At 43.4% G+C, this 20,881-nt stretch overlaps 1 protein-coding gene across 1 annotated transcript in view; it reads right to left on the bottom strand.

Annotated features, from left to right (window-relative positions):
- The window catches only part of TDRP (testis development related protein), a 28,834-nt gene extending 14,108 nt beyond the window's left edge, over positions 1 to 14,726 (bottom strand). Inside the window, exons 1-2 of the mRNA XM_064145890.1 lie at positions 14,152 to 14,726; positions 830 to 889 (exon numbers count right to left, since the gene is read on the bottom strand). Coding sequence (XP_064001960.1) covers positions 830 to 889; positions 14,152 to 14,274 — 183 coding nt within the window. The 5' untranslated portion in view covers positions 14,275 to 14,726. The remainder of the gene's footprint in view (positions 1 to 829; positions 890 to 14,151) is intronic.
- Positions 14,727 to 20,881: the final 6,155 nt, after the last annotated feature.

Genomic DNA, 20,881 nt, shown 5'->3' with positions numbered 1-20,881 from the left:
TTTCAAGATTATTTTCCTAAACATTCATCATCTGGCACAGAATAAACAACAATTTATGTTTCCTTAAAAAAAAAAACACTCAATTTTTCTAAAAAGTAAAAAGAAAGTACAGTACAATTTGACTTCTGTTTTCAGGGAAGATCATGCTGCATCTGAAGCAGAACAAAAATAAGTAACAGAGACAGATGTTCAGTTTATACATATTAATGTCAAAGATCTCATTACACTAATGAACCTATTTTTAAATGTGTTTCTCTATACATATGGAATTTCAAAACAAGCTCTAGCACAACAACTTCCAGTTCTTTCATCTTCTACTAATGTATTTTAAGAACATTAAAAGAGATTCTTGGACACATATCAAGGTAAAAAAAAAAATAACTTGTATGCCTCCTTTTCTTTCCTGAAAGAGATACAAGATAAAGGTCCTTAACCTCTTGTGGTCAGAGAGCCAGTAGAGCTATAGCCCTTGTAATCAAATAAATACCCAAATTCCCTCTAGTTTTGATGGTTTCTTCACCAGTTACAGCTAGAATTTAGTGCTTCTTTAGACTTCAGTTATTTCTGTTGCTTTTTATTTTCATTTGGGTTTCAACAGCTGTTATGTGGATGAATAAAAAAATTGAGATGCCTACCCCTTCCCCTTAAAGGAAATAAGGTGGCACTACCAATATTACTTTGGTGAGAATGGCATCGCCCAGGATCATAGGCAATTAAGACATAATCAGTGAAGTACAAAAATATATGCACATGAAAAAGAGGCAACTTCCTAACATGCATTGACTGAAACATACAGAGAACATCACACTCTCAAAGAATCAGTATTTACCTTTGTTGCAAGCTGTGATACTGAAGATGAAGATTCATCGTGTAGAACCTGGTCTTTATTCTCAAAAGAAAAGGATAAAGATAAAAAGGCCCACAGTCAGTTTCGGTTTGACAATCAGCAGTTACACATTTTAGAGCATGCATAAATGCTTTTATTCTAGGGGAGCCCACCAGGAAATAGAATTGACAAAATATGATGCTAAGGAACGAACAAGCAAACGCCACTACTTAAATACGAAATGGAAACAAAACTCAACTTAGAATGATGAAAAATGCTCCACCAGATGTGAAAGGAAAAATCAAACCCTTACAAAACCAAACCCCCCCACATACACCCTGAAGGGAGATCAAGAAAAACTTTGCATCTTAAGCATCTTAGTACAATTATATTTTTTAAATGTACGTCAAGTCTCAGTTATTGTGTCTGCATCTTCTGGATCTACACTGACCTTCCAAATAACGCATTAGAGTATGCTCTATGCAGTGCCTGTAGGCTGAGGGAAGGGAATACCCCAAGATTATTTCCTCCTTCACATTAAAAAGCATTACATTTCCATAAATGAAGGGCAGACTTTTGCCTGTTCTCATTTCCCTTCCCTTTCTAAGCAGATTTCTGAAAAAAAGCAGAGTAGTGAAGATGCTGGTGAAGGTCTTTCAGTAGGGTGACCTTTCTATCCACCTCTGAAGGAACCTGGGGTCTTAGTATCCTCAGGCCATCCTGCTGTCATCAATATTCTCTTCAAGGCAGGACAAGTAAGATCAGTTTGGGGACCACTTCAGAGGCCAAAGACAGAGAAAGTGGAGCACAGCCTACAGCAATGATGTCATTTTAACTTTCTTCAATCTGTGCTTTAGTGGAAACAATGCTAAGTTTGTCTTTTCACTCTACATATAACTTCAAATGCAAACAGTCCCAAAGTACAAAACAGCTACTTATAAGGGAAATTACTGAGCTCCAGTTTTAGGTAAAAACAAAATTCTAACAGAATGGTTTGTGGAAAGTGTCTCTGAAGCAGCAGCTTCACAGAATCCTCTGTATCCACTTTGGTCCATGTTTTTGATTGTGTCACCACTTGTTTCAACTGAAGTAAATGCTAAGGAATTGATGCGCTCTTTGGTCCGTAAGCCTCATTTCTTTCATTAGGGTAAATCCACGTGTGCATATCCCAAAACACAGAGTATCCCAGCTCCTACCCATTGCCAAAGAGTTCCTTCACTTAGCTAACACAATCAGGAAAAGCTGAGAAAGCCACCATTTATTTCTAGTCATGTGGAACCTCATTTTGAGAGACCAGCTTCAAATCCCATCAATCTTTTTTGCTGCAGTTATTTTTTGTAATTCTAATACATATATATATATATATATCTCTGTGCTGGGTTAGAAACTGGCTGGAGGGACGGACCCAGAGAGTGGTGGTGAATGGTGCCACATCCAGCTGGCAGCCAGTCACTAGTGGTGTCCCTCAGGGATCAGTGCTGGGCCCCATCCTCTTTAACATCTTCATAGATGATCTGGATGAGGGCATCGAGTCAGTCATCAGCAAGTTTGCAGATGACACTAAGCTGGGGGCAGATGTGACTGGGTTGGAGGGCAGAAGGGCTCTGCAGCGGGACCTTGACCGCCTGGACAGATGGGCAGAGGCCAATGGGATGGGGTTCAATAGCTCCAAGTGCAGGGTGCTGCACTTTGGCCACAACAACCCCATGCAGAGATACAGGCTGGGGTCGGAGTGGCTGGAGAGCAGCCAGACAGAGAGGGATCTGGGGGTACTGATTGATACCCGCCTGAACATGAGCCAGCAGTGTGCCCAGGTGGCCAAGAGAGCCAGTGGCATCCTGGCCTGCATCAGGAATGGTGTGGTGAGCAGGAGCAGGGAGGTCATTCTGCCCCTGTACTCTGCACTGGTCAGACCACACCTCGAGTACTGCGTTCAGTTCTGGGCCCCCCAGTTTAGGAAGGACACTGAGATGCTTGAGCGTGTCCAGAGAAGGGCGACGAGGCTGGTGAGAGGCCTCGAGCACAAGCCCTACGAGGTGAGGCTGAGGGAGCTGGGGTTGTTTAGCCTGGAGAAGAGGAGGCTCAGGGGTGACCTTATTACTGTCTACAACTACCTGAAGGGTGGTTGTGGCCAGGAGGAGGTTGCTCTCTTCTCTCAGGTGGCCAGCTCCAGAACAAGAGGACACAGCCTCAGGCTGCGCCAGGGGAGATTTAGGCTGGAGGTGAGGAGAAAGTTCTTCACTGAGAGAGTCATTGGGCACTGGAATGGGCTGCCTGGGGAGGTGGTGGAGTCGTCATCCCTGGGGCAGTTCAAGGCAAGATTGGACGTGGCACTTGGTGCCATGGTCTAGCCTTGGGCACTGTGGTAAAGGGTTGGACTTGATGATCTGTGAGGTCTCTTCCAACCTTGGTGATACTGTGATACTGTGATATGTTTGCCTACTAATGCTTCCATTTACTTTATATACAACACCTGACATTATTCAAGGGGCAAGGATGAAGTTAGGAGTATTTCTAAAATGAGAGTGAAGACCATCACACTACAGTTCAATAGTAACTGTATACTGAAGTAGAGCTACCTGGAGATGGACAAAAGGGGCAGAACACAAAGTCAGGAGCTCCTCTGAGCATCCAAAATGCAAATATTGAAGCAGTATGAATTGTAATGAGTGATGTAACTTCCCAGTTTCAGTTACCTGTCTTGTACAGGTAACTGAATGCTGTTGTAGACTGGATATCAAAAACGCGCACGTCACGTGAAGTATCCTCAGGTGAAATTCAATCACTTTTTCCTTCTTATCTTTTTTCTTCCTCGTTTTAAGATAATTATTAGCAATGCTTCAACTGGAAATGTGACACACGTACCATTTCGTTAGCTCCCTGGTTTCTCCTCAACACTCTCAGCTCTTCAACTTTTCGATGAGACTGAAAACTCTTAGACTTAGCATCATGGCACCTCTGCCCAGACACAGGGTAGAAAATACTTACTCTCATTTCATTTTCACCTAAGAGAAAAAACTAACAAAAGCTACAAAAAGCCCCAAGAAGCACGGTAAGAGGAGAAACTATCTGATATCCAGAGCTGGCAGAGCTACATTTCAACAACCAACAATACTGTCTCCAGAACAAACAAGACACTGTTACTACCCCCTCTCATTTTACTTCTTCCAGCTCTCCAAATAACTGAAGAAGGATGGCAAAAATATGGAAGTACATAAAGAGACTTCATGCTCTACTACAAAGATTAAAGTCTGCAGGCATACAGACAGCCTCTAGCAAGCCAGAGCACAAGAAAGCAACATGAAACAACTCTCATAATGTAAACTTTGAGAGGAAAGCTAAGAGATGCTACAAGGGCCCCATACAGCTAGGGAGTCGGCATAACAAAATGTAAATCCCACTGTTGATAAAGTGTGTGGCTCATTACAAAGAGTAGACAAAAGGCATTTAACTGCTGCTTTGAAAGTGTGACAACTCAACTTTTGTTTCTGTGTTAACTGCTCATGGACATCCATGTCACTACATCCGAAGTACTGAGACAGGAGTTTGCAGCAACAATCCTCACGCAGCAGAGGCTGATGGTAAGGCAACGCAAAATTCAAATGCATAGAATACAAAGACTAAAAGATATGAAACCCTCAAGAAAGCAATCAGTGAGATTCCAATCACTAAAATACATTTTGTAGAGCGAAAGAATGACAGCATTCTCTTACATAGAGTGCCTAAGAAAAGGAGACTTAGACTGAGTGCTTGTGACCTCTAGCCATACATCTCATGTGCTCACAAGAGCTCTGGATTGAAAATGTTCAGTAGGTTTGAATTTAGCGTTCCGAAAAATACCAGATCTCCAAACACTCTGTGGAGAACTTGTCATTAGGGAATAGAGAAAGAAGCAAACTAACACCTCATGGCAGGAAGAGAGTGCAGAGGAGCATCTCTAGAGATTCAGAGCAAGTGATGGCTGATATCGTGGAGATGGACCTGTGTCCTGTGCAGAAGGGATGAGTTGTGTATTAGAAAGAAAGAAAAATGACAGAAGGACGGAGAAGAGGGAAGGGACTAGTGGCACCACTGGTAAAAGCAGAGGAGAAAAGAAGTCATATACAACCAATCTTCACGTGTTACCCCCAGGACAATCTGGTTTTCAGTGGTACACATCGGCACATCCACTTCTGCTATGTATTCTGTACCTCTGTTACCATTCAGAGATCAGGGAGCCCCTGAGTTGGGTTTTCAGTGTTTCCTTAGAAGACAATCTACTGTAGAGCTGCATGTAAAGAACAGATGAGTTTTCTTTATCATGCTACATAACACATGCCAACAGTGACCACTCACAAATTATTTCTGTGTACTTCAGTCCAGGCAACTAATGGTTATGACCATTCATTTTTTACTTGATTTGAAAAGAAAAACAGGGACCATGTTATAGTATTTAGTAACTAATAAAAGACTAAATGCTAACACTAGTGGGAAATGCTGATCAGCAACTTGAATAGCCTTCCAGTTCTGGCAGGGGAAGGTTGGTATGCACAGCATGTTTTCATAAGGAAACAAGTGCCCTTTTGTTGGACATACTGCAAGCCATAAGGTACTCAAGGGATTAATTCGACTAGCACACAAACCTTTTTTGTACAGAGATCAAAATTGTAATCTACTTCCCTCAGCTTCCTTTGTGGTAAAGTAATTAATTAGTCTCTTAGATCATTCACTTTCATAACTCAGGCCAAGATGAGGAACGCTGGACATCAAAGAGTTAAGGCAAATAACAGCATCATCGCACCCTGCATGCCCTTCTTTTGCTCTAGTACATAGAACGGTATTGATTTTCCCTACCCGGCTGTGGAATCTTCCTACTGTACACACATTAGCTGTCAAAGCCAAGCACACGTTAGAGTAGACAAACTACTATTAGACCAGCACCCTTTTGGTGCAAAACCTCTCCCCTGGACTGACTATTACATCCCATCTGCCTATCACTACACTTCATCAAGGAGGACTGAGCATAACTTAAAGTCCAGGTTATCAGGCCTCTAAGTGCAAATTGGATTCTGAACCACAAATGTATGATTTAAGCCGGGGGAAAAAAAAAAGAACAAAACAACAAACAACAAAACAAACATCAGGGAATCACAAACATGAAAGTTAACCTCTGAAGTTGGAAAGATTCCCAAAACACTGATTACAAACCAAACAGCCTGACCAGAAACAGCACAAGATTTGGAAGAGATCACACTGACAGATCATCACCTTAAAATACAAAAGCTAACAAAAGAAGCTACTTCCTAGGGTTTAAGTAGGATCCTGCTATAATGTCATCTTGTTTCTTTTGCTTCAAAGTAGAGCATTAATGCAAAAGCCACTCTACTTTGCTAATTTTATAACTGAACCAAAACCAATGCAAGTGCACTCAAACGTGGGTAAGAGGAAAGTTATCAGCAGGTCAGTGGCATTAGTACATCGTTGTTCGCTGCAGCTGTATCATGCACCTGAAGAAATGCAATGTTCAGTATATGCTTTCTGAGTCAGGAAACTGAAGCACCAGTGATCAGACATAAATGGCACTGAAACAACTACACCATTTTCAATTTACTCTTTTAACACGGCTGAAAAATAAAGTTGAACTCTACCTGAACACTCACACAAAACCAAACATGCCCTTCAAGGAAAAAACAAGGCTGCAATTTTAACAAATAAAGGGTGCATTACTCAGTCACACATAGCTTCATGTCCCAGAGGAAAGCTGTACGTGCTCAGCAGACCTAACTTCCATACTGAAACACAAACTGCCTCTGCTCCTTTCTGGCAGAGGCAGCACAGATTGAGATCAAGACAATCTCATTAGTCTTGTCCTTATTTAATCTACTACTAGATCTTGGACTTCCCTAAGTACGTCCCTAAAGCAAGTTGAGTGAACCAAACCAGCCATCTGGGCAAGTGGAGTAAACAGAAAGTTTGTTATTAATATTGCCAATAAAAACCACTAACCTAGGCACTTCAAAAGTTACTCATGCTCCACAGTAGCTTGGTACTTAAAATTCATGCTTCTTTTATCTAAAAAAATAATCTTCCACACCCAATTGCTCGCTACACTTAGAAGAGACACCTGTATTATGACAGTAAGTCACGGTAAATGTCACTGCAAATAAACAGGGACGGTGACTCCTATCCTGCAAGCTTCCTCTGCCAGCCTTTGGCAAAATTGAAAATACTTTATCAAGAAAAGGGAGATGTAGAAATCTAAGTATGTTCAAGAATTAAACTTGGGATGTATTTAGCAGACAACATTCATGCTGAAACATGTTTCTCAGACACCGTTCATCCAATTATTTCAAAAAGAACCTACTTCACTCCGCTGACTTAGAATGTCCAGGTGACTGGTTTGCATTTAGCAGACAACCCAGCTGACACGTTAAAAAGTGCTTCCACCTTCTGGTCCCCAGTCTTTTGTAACTACCTGTGTTTCACCAGACCACCCGGCAGATGAAAAGTAGCTTTCCCGTGTTGTCACCTTGCAAATTAGTATTACCACTGAATAAATTAAGCTGGTGCTCTTTCCTTCAGCATCCACAGCTGTCAAGAACTTGTTTAAGCATTTTCACAAACTGTTTTGTTCAACCACTTCAGCCATTCGGACACATTTTAAAAGTGAGTATCTAAATGATTTCCCTTTTTTTACTGTCACCTTGTATAAACGGCCAAACACCCCAGAGAAGATTAATTTCAGAACACACATATTTACATAAGAATACTTTTGTGTTCTATGTTTTATTTGCAGTACAAAGAGCAGTATCAGAACACCAGATTCCTAGGTTCTGCCTGCACACCAATACAGGAGGTTCTTCTATTATTTTTCACATTATCAGGCACCTCCATAGCACGTGGTGACAATACATCTTATCCAGATTTTGCTTCTCTGAAATACTTATTGAAGAGTGTTACTAAAGATTAAACACCTTAAAAATATTTGTAAAGCTCAGGTCATAAGGAATCCGTATTTGTCCAATATGTAACGTTTCAAATATGCTCCAAGAAATGGAAACAGCTGTATGAAGATCAAAATACCACCAGTGTCAAAGCTGAAACAAAGACGTTCAGAACACCAGTGTGACTTCAATTGTTGCAACAATTCAAACATTCCAGTGAAGCTTTCAATTTTTATGAACATCCTGGCTGAAAATCTATCAATTATTTTTAACAGCTTATCCATACAAGAAGTTCATATTTGCCTTTTTCCAACCCAGAAAACAATTTAAAAGACAGCAGCTGACATAACAATTGTTACTCAGTCATGGCATTTGCAATTAAATGCTGTATCTGTAAAAAGGCTCTTGCATGAGCAATGGCAATATTTTCATAGCATACCTTCTGCAAAACAGGTCGGACACACTATTTTTCACTAGTGTTCACTGGCACATGAACTGCTTCCTTTGACATGGACTTGTATCAGCCACTTGCACTGTTCACAGTGGCCCACCTGGAGCTCCTCACAAAGAAGCAGCAGAGAAGCCTGCTGGAAGTGCACCTCTGATGATGTCAGAACTGAAAGATAATCTACCTGGTAAAGCATTCACTAAGTTCTAATAGCTCTACTCAGGTTATGGATGTCCTCACACAATCTAGCAAATAGTGTCTATAAAAGTGAGGGGTAAAAACTATAAAACTCTTGTAGCAGTCAATATATTAAAATGGTTAATTCTTTCTCAGAAAGCAGTACCAGACTTTGTATATGAAAGACAGCAAGCCTAGCACTGCCTCCAGGAACCCTGCAAAACCCCATGAAGATAAACCAAACACCGTAAGGAAAGTGGACCTCAACCAATGAGAAGCCAGGGGGTCTGTGGATCAGTGAAAGGGGACAATTCTGTACTGGGCTGGGAGGGAAGCAGACAGACAAGGCTGCTGGCAGACCAAGGCGATCAGAGCCAATAAAGCAGAACTGGCTCAAGGCAAAATGCAACAAGTGACAAAAATGACAAACGGGAGAGGAAAGGGATGTACTAAGAAAAACCTTGAGAGCAACCTGAAACAAAGTGAAGTTAGCTGAAGAAATGGAAACTGAAGGATGAGGACAACTTAAACTTTATGCCATAAGCAACAACATTAATATCAGTAATGGAATTTGCAGAGACCATGGGATGGGGAAATGCAGTGTAGGTATTAGAAGCTGTAGAGGAAGCAATCACTGTCAGAATGAGAAGTGAGGGTCTGCGCAAGAATTTCAGCTGTCTCAAGAGAAGAAAAATGACATGTAAAAGCCCAAAACAACAAGCTGAACTGGACTTCACAGAGGAAACAGCAGTACTAGGCACAAACCCTCTTTTGCACAACAGATAAAACACAACAACCACCTTCAGTTTACACGCTTGACTGAAAGGTAGATACTGATGTAGTAGACCAACTACGCAGTATCTGCTTTGTAGGACTTCCAAGAGTCTGAATAAACCAATAGAAAGGGAGTGAGAGGAGAGAAGTAGATCTGATCCAGGTCAACTATGTTAAGATGACAGCATAAATCAGTGAAACACCTTAGAAATGAAAAGATACTTTAAAAACCCAAAGCCTACAGCCCCAGAAGACAGCTTCAGCTCTGCAGAGCTCCAGGAAGACACTGAGAAACAGGACCTGCTCAAGAAGCTGCTGAAAAATGAATGTGACAAGAAGGAGGAAAGGCAAGAAAGGCAGGCTAAGGAAGGGCTCAGAAAAGTTTTCGCTGTCAGTCTCACCATCTAATGTTCATGAATGATGACAGAACACAGGTGATGGATTTCAGCCAGGAAAATGTCACTGAAATGTCACAATAACAACTGATAAAAGGGAAAATGAGAGGAGAAGGTATGAAGTAATTCCAAGAGTACTGCAGGCAAAGCCTGAGACACACCAAAATGGCTAGAAAGCGAAGGGATTAGCTGGATTAACATTAACTGTTTTATTTAAAAACAAAACACAACAACAAAAAAACCCCCAGACAACCAAGAACAAAAAAACCCAACCACCACCCACAAAACTTATTCAACATATTAGCAGAATATTAAGAAACGCTGCTCAGCTCCCACCCTATTCCTGCAGGGCCTGTCTGAGTTCAGCTCATTATAAGATGAAAGGCAGTATTAAAATCTTACCAGCACTTTAAACATCTACATTAAAATAGATAACTAAAATTCTGTGTAGCCAACTTTAAAACACACGGTGAGCAAGTCTAAACAAAATTCAGCACAAAACAAGTTTTTGCACATACTCTTTTTGAACATATCAAAAAATACAACCACGGAGAATAGATCAAGGCTAAGGATCTGAAATAGTTTCACATGAAAGATAAAGCTGCAGAAGATAAAATAGGTCATCCTGACACCCATCCACCATCTTAAGATAGAGATGTATCTTAAAGTTGAGCACCAGCCGTTACATGCGATATTGACACAGCATCAACATCTCTAAGAGCCGATCAGGTGATGGCAGAATTGAATCAAGAAGAACTTGAGCACAAGTGCCAAAACACTCCTTCCCAGAAGTCAAAGCCCAACGTTTTTTTCCCTCTTCCAAAAACCTAACTACAATTTGAACTATGACTGCATTACAAACTGACTGCAGGGCTGGCATGCACCGCTGGGCACTTCTAGCACATTTTGGGAGACACACGCAGAAAAGCACGTTAAGTTCATTTTACACATGTGTTATACTTACCTGTGCTGAACTGCCTCCAGGTATTCACTGAGACTTTAGCCAACAAAACCTTTTCAGTGCATAAGTATTTTTAATCTATGCTTCAAAGCATAAATGAACTTCCAAGATTCAGAACTTTTAAAAAACAATATATATATATATATATATACATATACACACACATACAATAATCCACACATCTATTTACACTGGTACTGCTTCAACATTTACTTGTCTTTCTTATCTCAGGAAACACCTTACCATTTTAAATAAGAGCTAACAATTCAAAGAACTTGAATGTATGCAGAAACTTCTGCTAAAAGTGGCCAGAGGCTCACCATTCCCTCCCACTGCAATTTTCAGTTTCTAAAATTTGTTTTTGTTCTCCACTGGAACAAAATCAAACCATTCTGTTTCCCACAAAACCCGAACTGTCAGAACTTCTCTTTTTAGATCAAACTAAGCTTTTCTACTTAAGAAGAACAAACTTCCATAAATTCAAATAGCTGCTTGAGTAAGCCCAGATCAGGCTTCCACATCAAAACAGAATGACTAAAACTTCGGTAGAGTAACAAAAGTTTTTTGTTTGTTTGTTTTCAAACTTCTAGTAGGCTAATTCCTTTTTGCTGTCTGCTACTGCAATGTCCTAATTATTGGCTTGCACAGCAAGAACTCCTCCACTCTTTCTCAGCTTTGAAGAAATAACATACAACACCAACATTTCATTACACTGGAACACATTCAGCCTGGTTTATTTCATTGACGCAGATGTGACTACTGAGTTCTTCGAAGTAAAAAGTTTCAGCGTTATTTACAGCATGAATAGTAGAAGCTTAAGGATTTCTTTCCCATTTGCCCACTAAAAATGGCAATAAAGACAACAGAGAGTTGTAGGGGAAAACAACGTATCATAAATCAAAGTCAAAATGTGGCACTTATGGTTCACCTCTCATTTCACCAAATGACATATCAGAGAGGAACCTCTAGGAAGTTAAATCTAGCAGTAAACTTCTGCACGAAATTTAATGCTTGATTTTCTTAACTGACTGAAAGAATCCAAACAGTAAATTTACTAAAAGCACACAAATTGTCTGGATTTTGGCTCTCAGGACAGAAAATTAGGGAAGTTCTGCATTCTCTTCTTCTTGATAAGGTAATTCTTCATTCGTATCTTAAGCAGGCTGGACCATGACAAATAAAGCAGAGGCTGAGGAAAAGAGATTTTGTTATGCACAGCAAAAGTACCAAGAACTACCTCCAGAACTCCTTCAATCTCTGGTTGTGCTACCCTGCTTCAAAGTCAGGGGTTTGTGTGACACAGATGATGACTTCTCAACAGTGAATGTAGATCATTACAAAACCCCCCTACACATTACCGGATTTTCACTCCCTTGCTATCAGATTATCAGGAGCAAAACCAGATTCTGATGGAACATGAAAAAACAAAACATCAAAGACTACAAGCAAGGCCCTTGAACCAGATCAGCTACAACCAGCCAAACAAGTGCACCAGGTTACGCCATGCTTTCTCTTCAACACCTGTCTAAGCCACATTTCAGACATACCATACCTACGGCTGACCGAGAAGCCACCTTTGAAATATCATGAGAATTACAACATTAATCAGGTGGTCACAGTTTCCCATGTACTCTACCATTCCTTAAAGTGCACTTAAATGGGTTTGGGGGAGTTGTTTATGTTTTGTTGTTGTGCTTTTTTTTCCTTGTGGTTTTGATTTTTTTCTCCAGCTGTCTAATCTCTCAAATCTCACAGGTAGAAGTAACAGTTTATCATCTTCACTCCAGTTTCTATGCCAAGCTACACTGTACTCTTGCTAACTTTTCTGAATCCTTTATCTTGGAGAATATTCCATTTAGTGCTAAAGAATAAATTATTTTCTCCCTTGACACTTCCAATACCAAAATATCAAAAGAAGAGTATTTTATTCTGGTGCTTATTGGCAATAGACACTGTGGGCACTGGAAAGGAATTTTGTTTAAAACTGATGAAAATGGCAAACTATTTTGCAATAGAAGTCACTCTCAACTTGAGATTGTCATCAGTGGACAGAAGCCAAGAAAAGATAATGGAGAGGACAAAAATCCACACCAAATAAACAAAGAACGAACAGACCAACTTCTGTTGCTAAAGCAGAGGATGGGTAGAATTGTCAGAACGTAAGCCTGAGGAATCATCCTTACTGGGAGGCTACAGCCAGAAGCCTCAGAAGGTGCCTGAAGAATCTGTGGCAGAGAAGCAGTGAACAGTCGGTGGGATTTACTGAAACCTTTCAGTGACTTCTGGTGTTCAGGAGGTAAGCAAATCTCGGGTGGCTGTGGGAATCACAAGCCAGCGTTTTAGAAAGCACAGTGGAAGTTTCCAAGCACCTGAGGATAGGAACTGTAGGAGGGAGACCTAAGATGATGTATGTGATGCTGTGGGAATCAGTTCAGGTCGCCAGCAATCCCACAATCCCCCATCATCCCATAAGAGCTGGAGGTCTCCAAAATGAGTATCTGTTCTTCTCCCGCAGACCCTGCTCATTCACAGGAGTCTTTGTAGCTGCTGTCAAAGAAAGAGCAAGGGCCAAACCTTTCCTGCTCATTCTGCAGAGGCAAGGACAAGGCTAGGCTGAACTGGTGAGCTGACGTGTATTTGGGCTACTGGAAGATAGAGGGAATAGAATTGGGAGAGGCTGCTCTTCAGCTGTAGCAATGCATATTGAAAACTCAGAGCAACTGGAAACTCAAGAAGTTAGATTATCCAGAACCACTTCAGCTCTTCTAGCAAGGTAGCCAAGGCGGCCACAGGGCAGAAAGCTGGGTGGGATTTTGCGACTTCTGAATACAAACTTCCCCAGTTTGCGGCCCGGACCAACAGCTTTAGATATGCAGGTCTCCAGCAACCTCGTACACACCTAAAGATACCCCGTGGCAACAGATGAGTTCAGCAACAAAGCCGCATCAGCCAGCGCTAACAGGCTCGCAACCTGGACCGATGCCTAATTGTTATCAAGTTTTTGAAAGCAAGACAACAAACATTCTTTTACTTGTTTTGCCTGATACTCGACTGATGCCCACCCTTTCAGGTTGCCTTTGTCAGGCGACCAGTACTTCGAGAAGGTCAGTGCTGGTACTTAACTTAGCATTTAACAAAGCAAGCTTTCAAATACGATATCGCTAAGATAGCCAACTGCCATTACTGAAACTACATAAGAAGCCATCCTGCCAAAACGCCAGTGCTCTACATAAACCCGCACACAGCTGCAGATGATGTGTTCTTACAAATCGCTGTTTAATGTGCTCTGCTTAACAGATGGGTTGCAGTGCTTCTGCCTAGGGCTGCGAGAGAAAGTGCCCTGCGGTATGAAGCCCCTGGAATGAAGGGCAGCAAGTTTCAGCCATGCCGGAGGCCGGCTGCTGGAAGAAAACAAGGCAGGAGAGAGCAGTCAGCACCCCAAGCAAATCGTGTCAGCCGCACGCCAACATCCCCTTCTCCGACCACCACTGCCCGCTGACACATCCAGGGCTGGGAAAAGTGATTACTCATGCCGCCGGAGAGGAGGGGAGCAGCAGCACGGCGCGGGGCCGAGCCTCACGACCCTTCCCTGGGCCCCACGGGGCTCCCTGCCTGCCGCCCGCCGCCGCCGAGCTCCGCGCTCCTACCTGGGGGGCCGCGAAGGCAGCGGCGGCGCAGGCGGCGGGCGGCGGCGGCCCGCGGAGCCGCGTCTCCTCCTCCTCGGGCGAGTCGTCCAGCAGAACTTTGCTGCTCTTGTTGAGCTTCCACATGGCGGGCGCGGGGGTGGCGGGTCCCGGCACAGAGAGGGCCGAGGTGCGATCGAGCGTTGCCTCCGCAGCCCCGACCGGGGCGACTCGGCCGGCCTGGGCAGGACTCGGCAGGGCTGTCACCCCGCCGGGGGCTCCCAGGGAAGGGAGGGAAGGAGGGGAAGGAGGAGCGCCGCTTGGCGGTGCCGGGAGCCCGCCCCCCGCGGCCGCCTCGCCCGCCGGCCTGCTGGCGGCCCTGGATCGCTGAGTCGCTGCCCTGGCTCCGCCGCCCCGCCCGGCCGCTGAGAGGAGTCGGCTGTGAGGATGGTGCCGGCGCTGGCGGCGGTGCCTGCAGCAGCAAGAGGGGCAGGGAACAGAGGCGAACGCCTCTCCACTGTGTCGCGTCTCACCTGCCGCCGCTCCCCTGCGGACCCGCCGCTGCTGCCATGTTGGCGGGGCCGGGGCGCGGGGTGCTTTCCCGTTACCGCGGCAACGGCGCGGCCCCGGGCGCGCTTTGACAGCGCCTGGCCCTCGCAGCCACGCTCACCTCGCAGGACCACCGAGAATAAATTGCACAGGAACACAGCCAGGTGGGGTTTGAGTGCCCATAACAGAAGGAGACTCCACAACCTCTTGGGCAGCCTGGTCCAAGGCTCTGCCACCCGCAACCGGAAGACTTTTTTCTTTGTGTGGAACCTCCTGTGTTGCAGTTTGTGTCCATTGCCCCTTGTCCTGTCACTAGACACCACTGAGAAGGGTCTGGCTCTGTCCTCCTGACACCTGCCCTTCAATATTTATTGACAAGCATTCATGAGATCCCCGCTCAGTCTCCTCCAGGCTAAGGAGTCCCATCTCTCCCAGCCTTTCCTCAGGTGTTCCAGTCTCATTATCGTCTTAGTGGCTCTCTACTGGACTCTCTCCAGTAGCATCTTGTCCTCCTTAACTGGGGAGCCCAGAACTGGACACAGTATTCAATATGAAGTCTGATCAGGGCAGAGCAGGGGAGGACACTCTTCCCCAAAAATCCCCACATCTGCACTCACTTATTCGTTCTTTTTCACTGTGAGTTAAGGTCAGATGTCCAAAGAACCATTAAAGTATTCTAAAAAGCCATTTTTTATTGTTCTGCTTGCCTAGTAATACGATGATTTGTGTAGTGAAAGGCCATAACCCTCAAGGATCCCTCCATGGAAGACTCACAAGTCTTGCTTTCACTACCTAACCTTTTCGGAGACCAGGCAGCAGCAACTGCACAGCAGCAGTGCTCTGCAGAGGTTGTTTTCAGCTGCAGTGTGCTCCTACCTGCTTGCCTGGAAAAGGCTCACCCCATGTGCTAGTCTGAAGCTGGCTAGCATGCTCTGGTGAGAAGAACTAGATTACAGGCTGTGAAAGGGAAACAGTGGTGATGTCTACTGCACTCATAGGCTCGCTGAGATGTAGAAGAGCAAGAATGCAAACACAGATAAGGGAGTCACTCTCTGTCCAGGCTGTGGGCTGCGTTTTCTCTCTCTAACCTAACCTCCTGTCTCTCTGATTAATCCACCTGCTTCCTAACCCACCTGGCCGACCCTCTATTCTTCCTTAGGCACAAGGCAACGGCTGAGGTAAGGCAGAGAAGGGTGGGAGAGGGTGGAAGGGCAGTTGGGAGCCCCTCCTGGGGACTCAGGTGTCTGGGAGGGCTGTTGTGTTTCTGTATTACCTTTTACCTTGTCTATTTCTGTATATAACTGTATATACTGCTTGTATATTGAGCTAAGCTGTAAATACAAAGCTTCCTTCAAAATTTCCAGAGCTGGCTGAGTCTAGTCTGGGTGATTTTACAAAATGGGGGGTGGGGGTGGGGGGGTGGGCAGGGAACACCCAAAGCATCACACCCCAGGGCTAGCACACGGGCGCCCCTGGCCAGCAGCGAGAGATAGTGCTTCCATGTGCTGCCTGTAAGGGCAGATGCGTTAACTCCCTGTCAGTGCTACATAAGCAGCCACAGAACCGAGGTTTACAAATCAATGACAGAACTACTTCTTCTCTCTAAACCCATCCTCATCCATAACACCCAATTTCAGCAGCATGACAGTTTTAACAATAATCTCACTTCCATACTGAGGAAGGATTTCTGTAACAATTTAGGAATGCCCTGCAGCCAGGTGTCATTTATTTACCTAACTCCACAGAAGACACCTTCACTTAACTCAAACCTGAAATCGCCGAATTTGTACCAGTGCCTTTTTAGCCCTCCGCCTTGAAAACACACTTTGCAGAATGATACTGATGTGCAAAAATCAAGTGCACAAGTCTTTGAAGGAGAGGAAAAGCCTTTAGTTTTACAAAATGTTACCCAAAAAAATTCTTCCTCATCTCATTTTCAATCCCTCCTCTTGCAAGACTAGAAACTACTAAAAAGTGAAGCTCAGGATTCCTTTCACATCTTGTGTTAATACTAACCAAACCTCAAGAGGGTAGGAGACAAAACGTATCCTCAGTTATTAAAGACAGACCGTAGGTTTCCTCTGGAAGGCCAGGTCAATCTATTAACTAGTTTTAAACCTCTCACTCTAACCTCTCCTTCAAATTTATAAATAAAAGTAGGTAGAGCTAAATGTTTCTAATATACACTGATGCATGTTCGAATAACTTTAAGTAGTAAATTATCATTTCATTTGACTTGAGTTCTGTATTTAGACTCTTGAAAAGATCAAACAAATCATTAGTAACTGTATGACCCTCCTATTTTAATCCAATGTCTTCCTTAACGCTCTTTTCCTTGCAGTTATCTGAAACACAAGATTTGAAACCTGCAAATATTTATTTATGATTCTGTTCAGCTTTGGTCTCATGCCAAAATGCACACAGCCTTCCCAGTGCAGACAAATAAAACTAAATAGATATCTTTGGGGTTTTTTGTTTGTTTGATTAACTTTTAACATTTCCTTTCTTAGGTTTTCTCTTAGGATTTTGGACTTTTGCTGTGAAATCCTGGCTTTAATTTTTGTCCCTGAAAATCAGTTCAGTTGACTTTAGAGAAGCAGGAATTTCAGTCAAGATTTTGCAGTTGTCTTCAAGCCCCCAAGATGTGGTTGAACACTGCCTTCTTCCAAAACAATCTTTTTGTCTGTTGATCGGTTCTACAGACTTTGTGCTTACAAAATTATTACTTCCTTTTAAAATTAAATATATGCTTCTAATCAAAAGATTTTACCAGACTTAGGATCTGACATCCACAGACTGAAACTGCCTAGGATGAAAGAACAAAAACCAATTAAAAGTTCCTTCCTTCAAGCAACTACATTGTCATGTTTCCCTAAGTTCTAGCAGGCAGAATGGTCTAATCTTATTTCAGAATATAATGGTTTGGGTTGGAAGAGACCTTAAAGATAATTTGGTTCCAAACCCCTGCCATGGGCAGGGACATCTCCTACTAGACTACGTTTTTGAAGGCCTCATCCAAGCTAGCTTTGAAAACTCTCATAATTGGAGCCTTCACAGCTTCTCTGGGCAACTGGATTCAGTGCCTCACCACCCTTGTGATGAAGAATTCCATCTTAATATTTAATCTAAATCTAGCTTCTTCCAGTTTTCTAGGTTCTTATATGATTGTTTAAGCCTTACAAATAAAAAAGTGAACTCTCACACTTCAGAGGAAGGAAATCTTCTGTCTCTAGTTGAACTCCCTTCTTATTGATAACAACTTAAATTTGATTTCAAATGCTGACATGTATAGGACATGTTTGTGGCTTGACATGCAAAGTATTCAGTGTGGCCCTTCTTCCAGAGAAAATGTGCGTGAGAGAAAAGCAAAGCACTTCTGGAGGATGTGCTTATTAAAAAACCCAATTGACAGCTGGTTGGATCAAGTGGAAGGGAGTTCAAGACATACCAAGAGTCTCAGAGGAAGCAGATCTAGTGCATGCGAATGCAAGCTAAATTAATTTGTACTCTGTCATTACGATTTATTAGAGAGCTTTTATGTCCCCGGGGATGGCACAGCAGAAAAAGAGAAGGCGGACAGAACCAATGGCAAAGGCTGCTAGGCATGGAAAAATACACATATGAAGATAAATACATTGCTTTAAATCAGAGGAAAATTGGAGGAAACAGAATAAATGTGCACAGAGAAAGACTGAAAAGGCAGGTAGACCTAACAGAATTGCCTTTTCTCATCAGATATAAACCAGGAGGCATCAATTCAGTTGAGAGATAATGCATTTATAACCAAAAAGGAGATAGATGTTTTTCATCTGTGTAATTGCACACTGTGTAAACTCATTTCCAAAGAATGTTATTGAAGCAGCAGTCAAGAAACAGGCAATTTATGAGGATAAGAAGATCAGGTAACAGAAGTAAAACCAAAAGTGCTGATATGATGTATAAGGCTCAGATTTCAGTGAAGATGCTCATTTTCACAAGCTAGATGATAGCAAAAAAGCTTCATGAGAATATATTACTTTTTTTTTTCCTACAGGATTTCTTGCTCTAATGTAAATCAAACTGGCAGTAATCTCTCCTGAAAACAGAATATTAGATAAAGCATACCACTATCTCACCTCTCTGGTCTCATATTCCTTTTAGTTTCCGCAGATACTTTTCACAAGTTCTTCCTAGGCACAGAAGAGTTACAATCAAATTAGCTAAACTGGTGCTGTTTTCTGCAGTACATACATTGGATAGAAGTGCACTTAGAAAATTGCAAGTGCTAACATTTCACTGTCTGCAGGAAGAAAAGAAAATGTCATAACCTGAAGCAGGTCCAGTTCTCTATTTTGTGAGGAATGCTGTATTTTGTATCATGCTGACCAGAAACTATTTTTAAATGAAATCTAGTGAAAATGAAAAATTGTGAGACTAACCTGAGTGTTGAAACCACAGGGTACAGCACTCAAGAGAGAGATTACCCAGACTCACACAACAATAGTAAATACAATCAAAAATGCACCATCCTCTAGACTGCTCAGTGATCTTGCATTGCAGGAGAAGTAGTAAAGAGTTAAACCTAGAGTAATCTCCCCATCACTTTAAGTCAACAGCAAAAGTTTGGTGGCAGATCCAAGCCTTTTCTGCCTGGTGAATTGGTGGTCTCAGCTTGAAATATTACCAGTCCTCCAAGCAGGCAAAGCAATTTCACTGCAGATCACAGAATCACAGAATGCCAGGGGCTGGAAGGGAGCTGGAAAGATCATCCCATCCACCCCCCCTGCCAGAGCAGGATCACCTAGGCCAGGTCACATAGGAACACGTCCAGGCGGGCTTTGAATGTCTCCAGGGAGGGAGACTTCACAATCTCCCTGGGCAGCCTGTTCCAGGGCTCTGCCACCCTCACAGGGGAAAAAATCCTCCTCATGTTTACATGAAACTTCCTGTGCCTCAGCTTCCACTCATTGCCCCTTGTCCTGACATGGAACATCACTGAGAAGAGCCTGGCTCCAGCCTCCTGGCACTCACCCTTTACATATTTGTAACCACTGCTGAGGGCACCTCTCAGTCTCCTCTTCTGCAAGCTCAAGAGCCCCAGCTCCCTCAGGCTCTCCTCATAAGAGAGATGTTCCGTTCCCTTAATCATCTCTGTGGTTCTGCACTGGACTCTCTCAAGCAGTTCTATGTCTCTTGAACTGGGGGACCCAGAACTGGACCCAGTACTGCAGATGTGGCTTCACCAGGGCAGAGTAGAGGGGCACTGGACCTCCTGGGCACAAGAGCACACTGCTGGCTTATGGTCAACCCTCCATCAACTAGGACCTGCAGATCCTTTTGCCCTTCACTGCCTTCCAACAGATCAGTCCCCAAACTGTACCGACACATGGGGTTGTTCTTTCCCAGGTGCAAGCCTCCACACTTGCCCTTGTTGAATTTCATTCAATTTCTTCCTGCCCAGCCCTCCAGCCTGGCCAGGTCTCGCTGAATGGCAGCACAGACTTCTGCTGTGTTGGCCACTCCACACAGTTTGGTGTCATCAGAAAGCCTGCTGACAGTGCACTCTGTGCCCTCATCCAGGTCACTGATGAATACTGAACAGAACTGGTCCCAGTACTGACCCCTGTGGGACTCCACTAGTTACAGGCCTCCAACTAACCTCCATCCCATTGACCACAATTCTCTGACTTCTTCCCTTCAATCAGTTCCCAATCCACCTCACTATCTGACCATCCAGACCACACAGCCTTAGTTTAGCCAGAAGGATGCTGTGGGGGACAGTATCAAATGTTTTACTGAAATAAAGATAAAGCACATCCACTGCTCTACCATCATCAGTCCACCTGGTTATGTCCTCATAAAAGGCTAGAGGTTGGTCAAACATGCCTTCTCCTTGGTAAAACCGTGTTGACTGCTCCTAATGACCCCACTGTCCTTGATATGCCCTAGGACTGCCAAGGATATGTCACTCCGTTGCCTTTCCAGGGGTGGGGCCTTTTGTTTTGTAGTTCCAGTATTGTCTGAGGAAAACAAAGTGTATGGAGAGGGGAGGAAGTGAACTTATTTGCCTACACAGAGCTATCTACCAGTGCAGCTGCTCTGCCATGAATGACATCTCTGCACTATGAGGATATGCCAGGCTGTAGCAGAGATGGCCTCGGTTTTGTGTGGAGACCAAATTCTTACCTACAGTTTTGGTTCAAATTTAGAGCACAGGGACCCTGAA

This window comes from Pogoniulus pusillus, chromosome 7 (genome assembly GCF_015220805.1).
Source record: "Pogoniulus pusillus isolate bPogPus1 chromosome 7, bPogPus1.pri, whole genome shotgun sequence".
In the NCBI taxonomy this organism is placed as follows: domain Eukaryota; kingdom Metazoa; phylum Chordata; class Aves; order Piciformes; family Lybiidae; genus Pogoniulus; species Pogoniulus pusillus.
The sequence above is the reverse complement of the archived record's forward strand: the minus strand, read 5'-3'. Positions and strand labels throughout refer to the sequence as shown.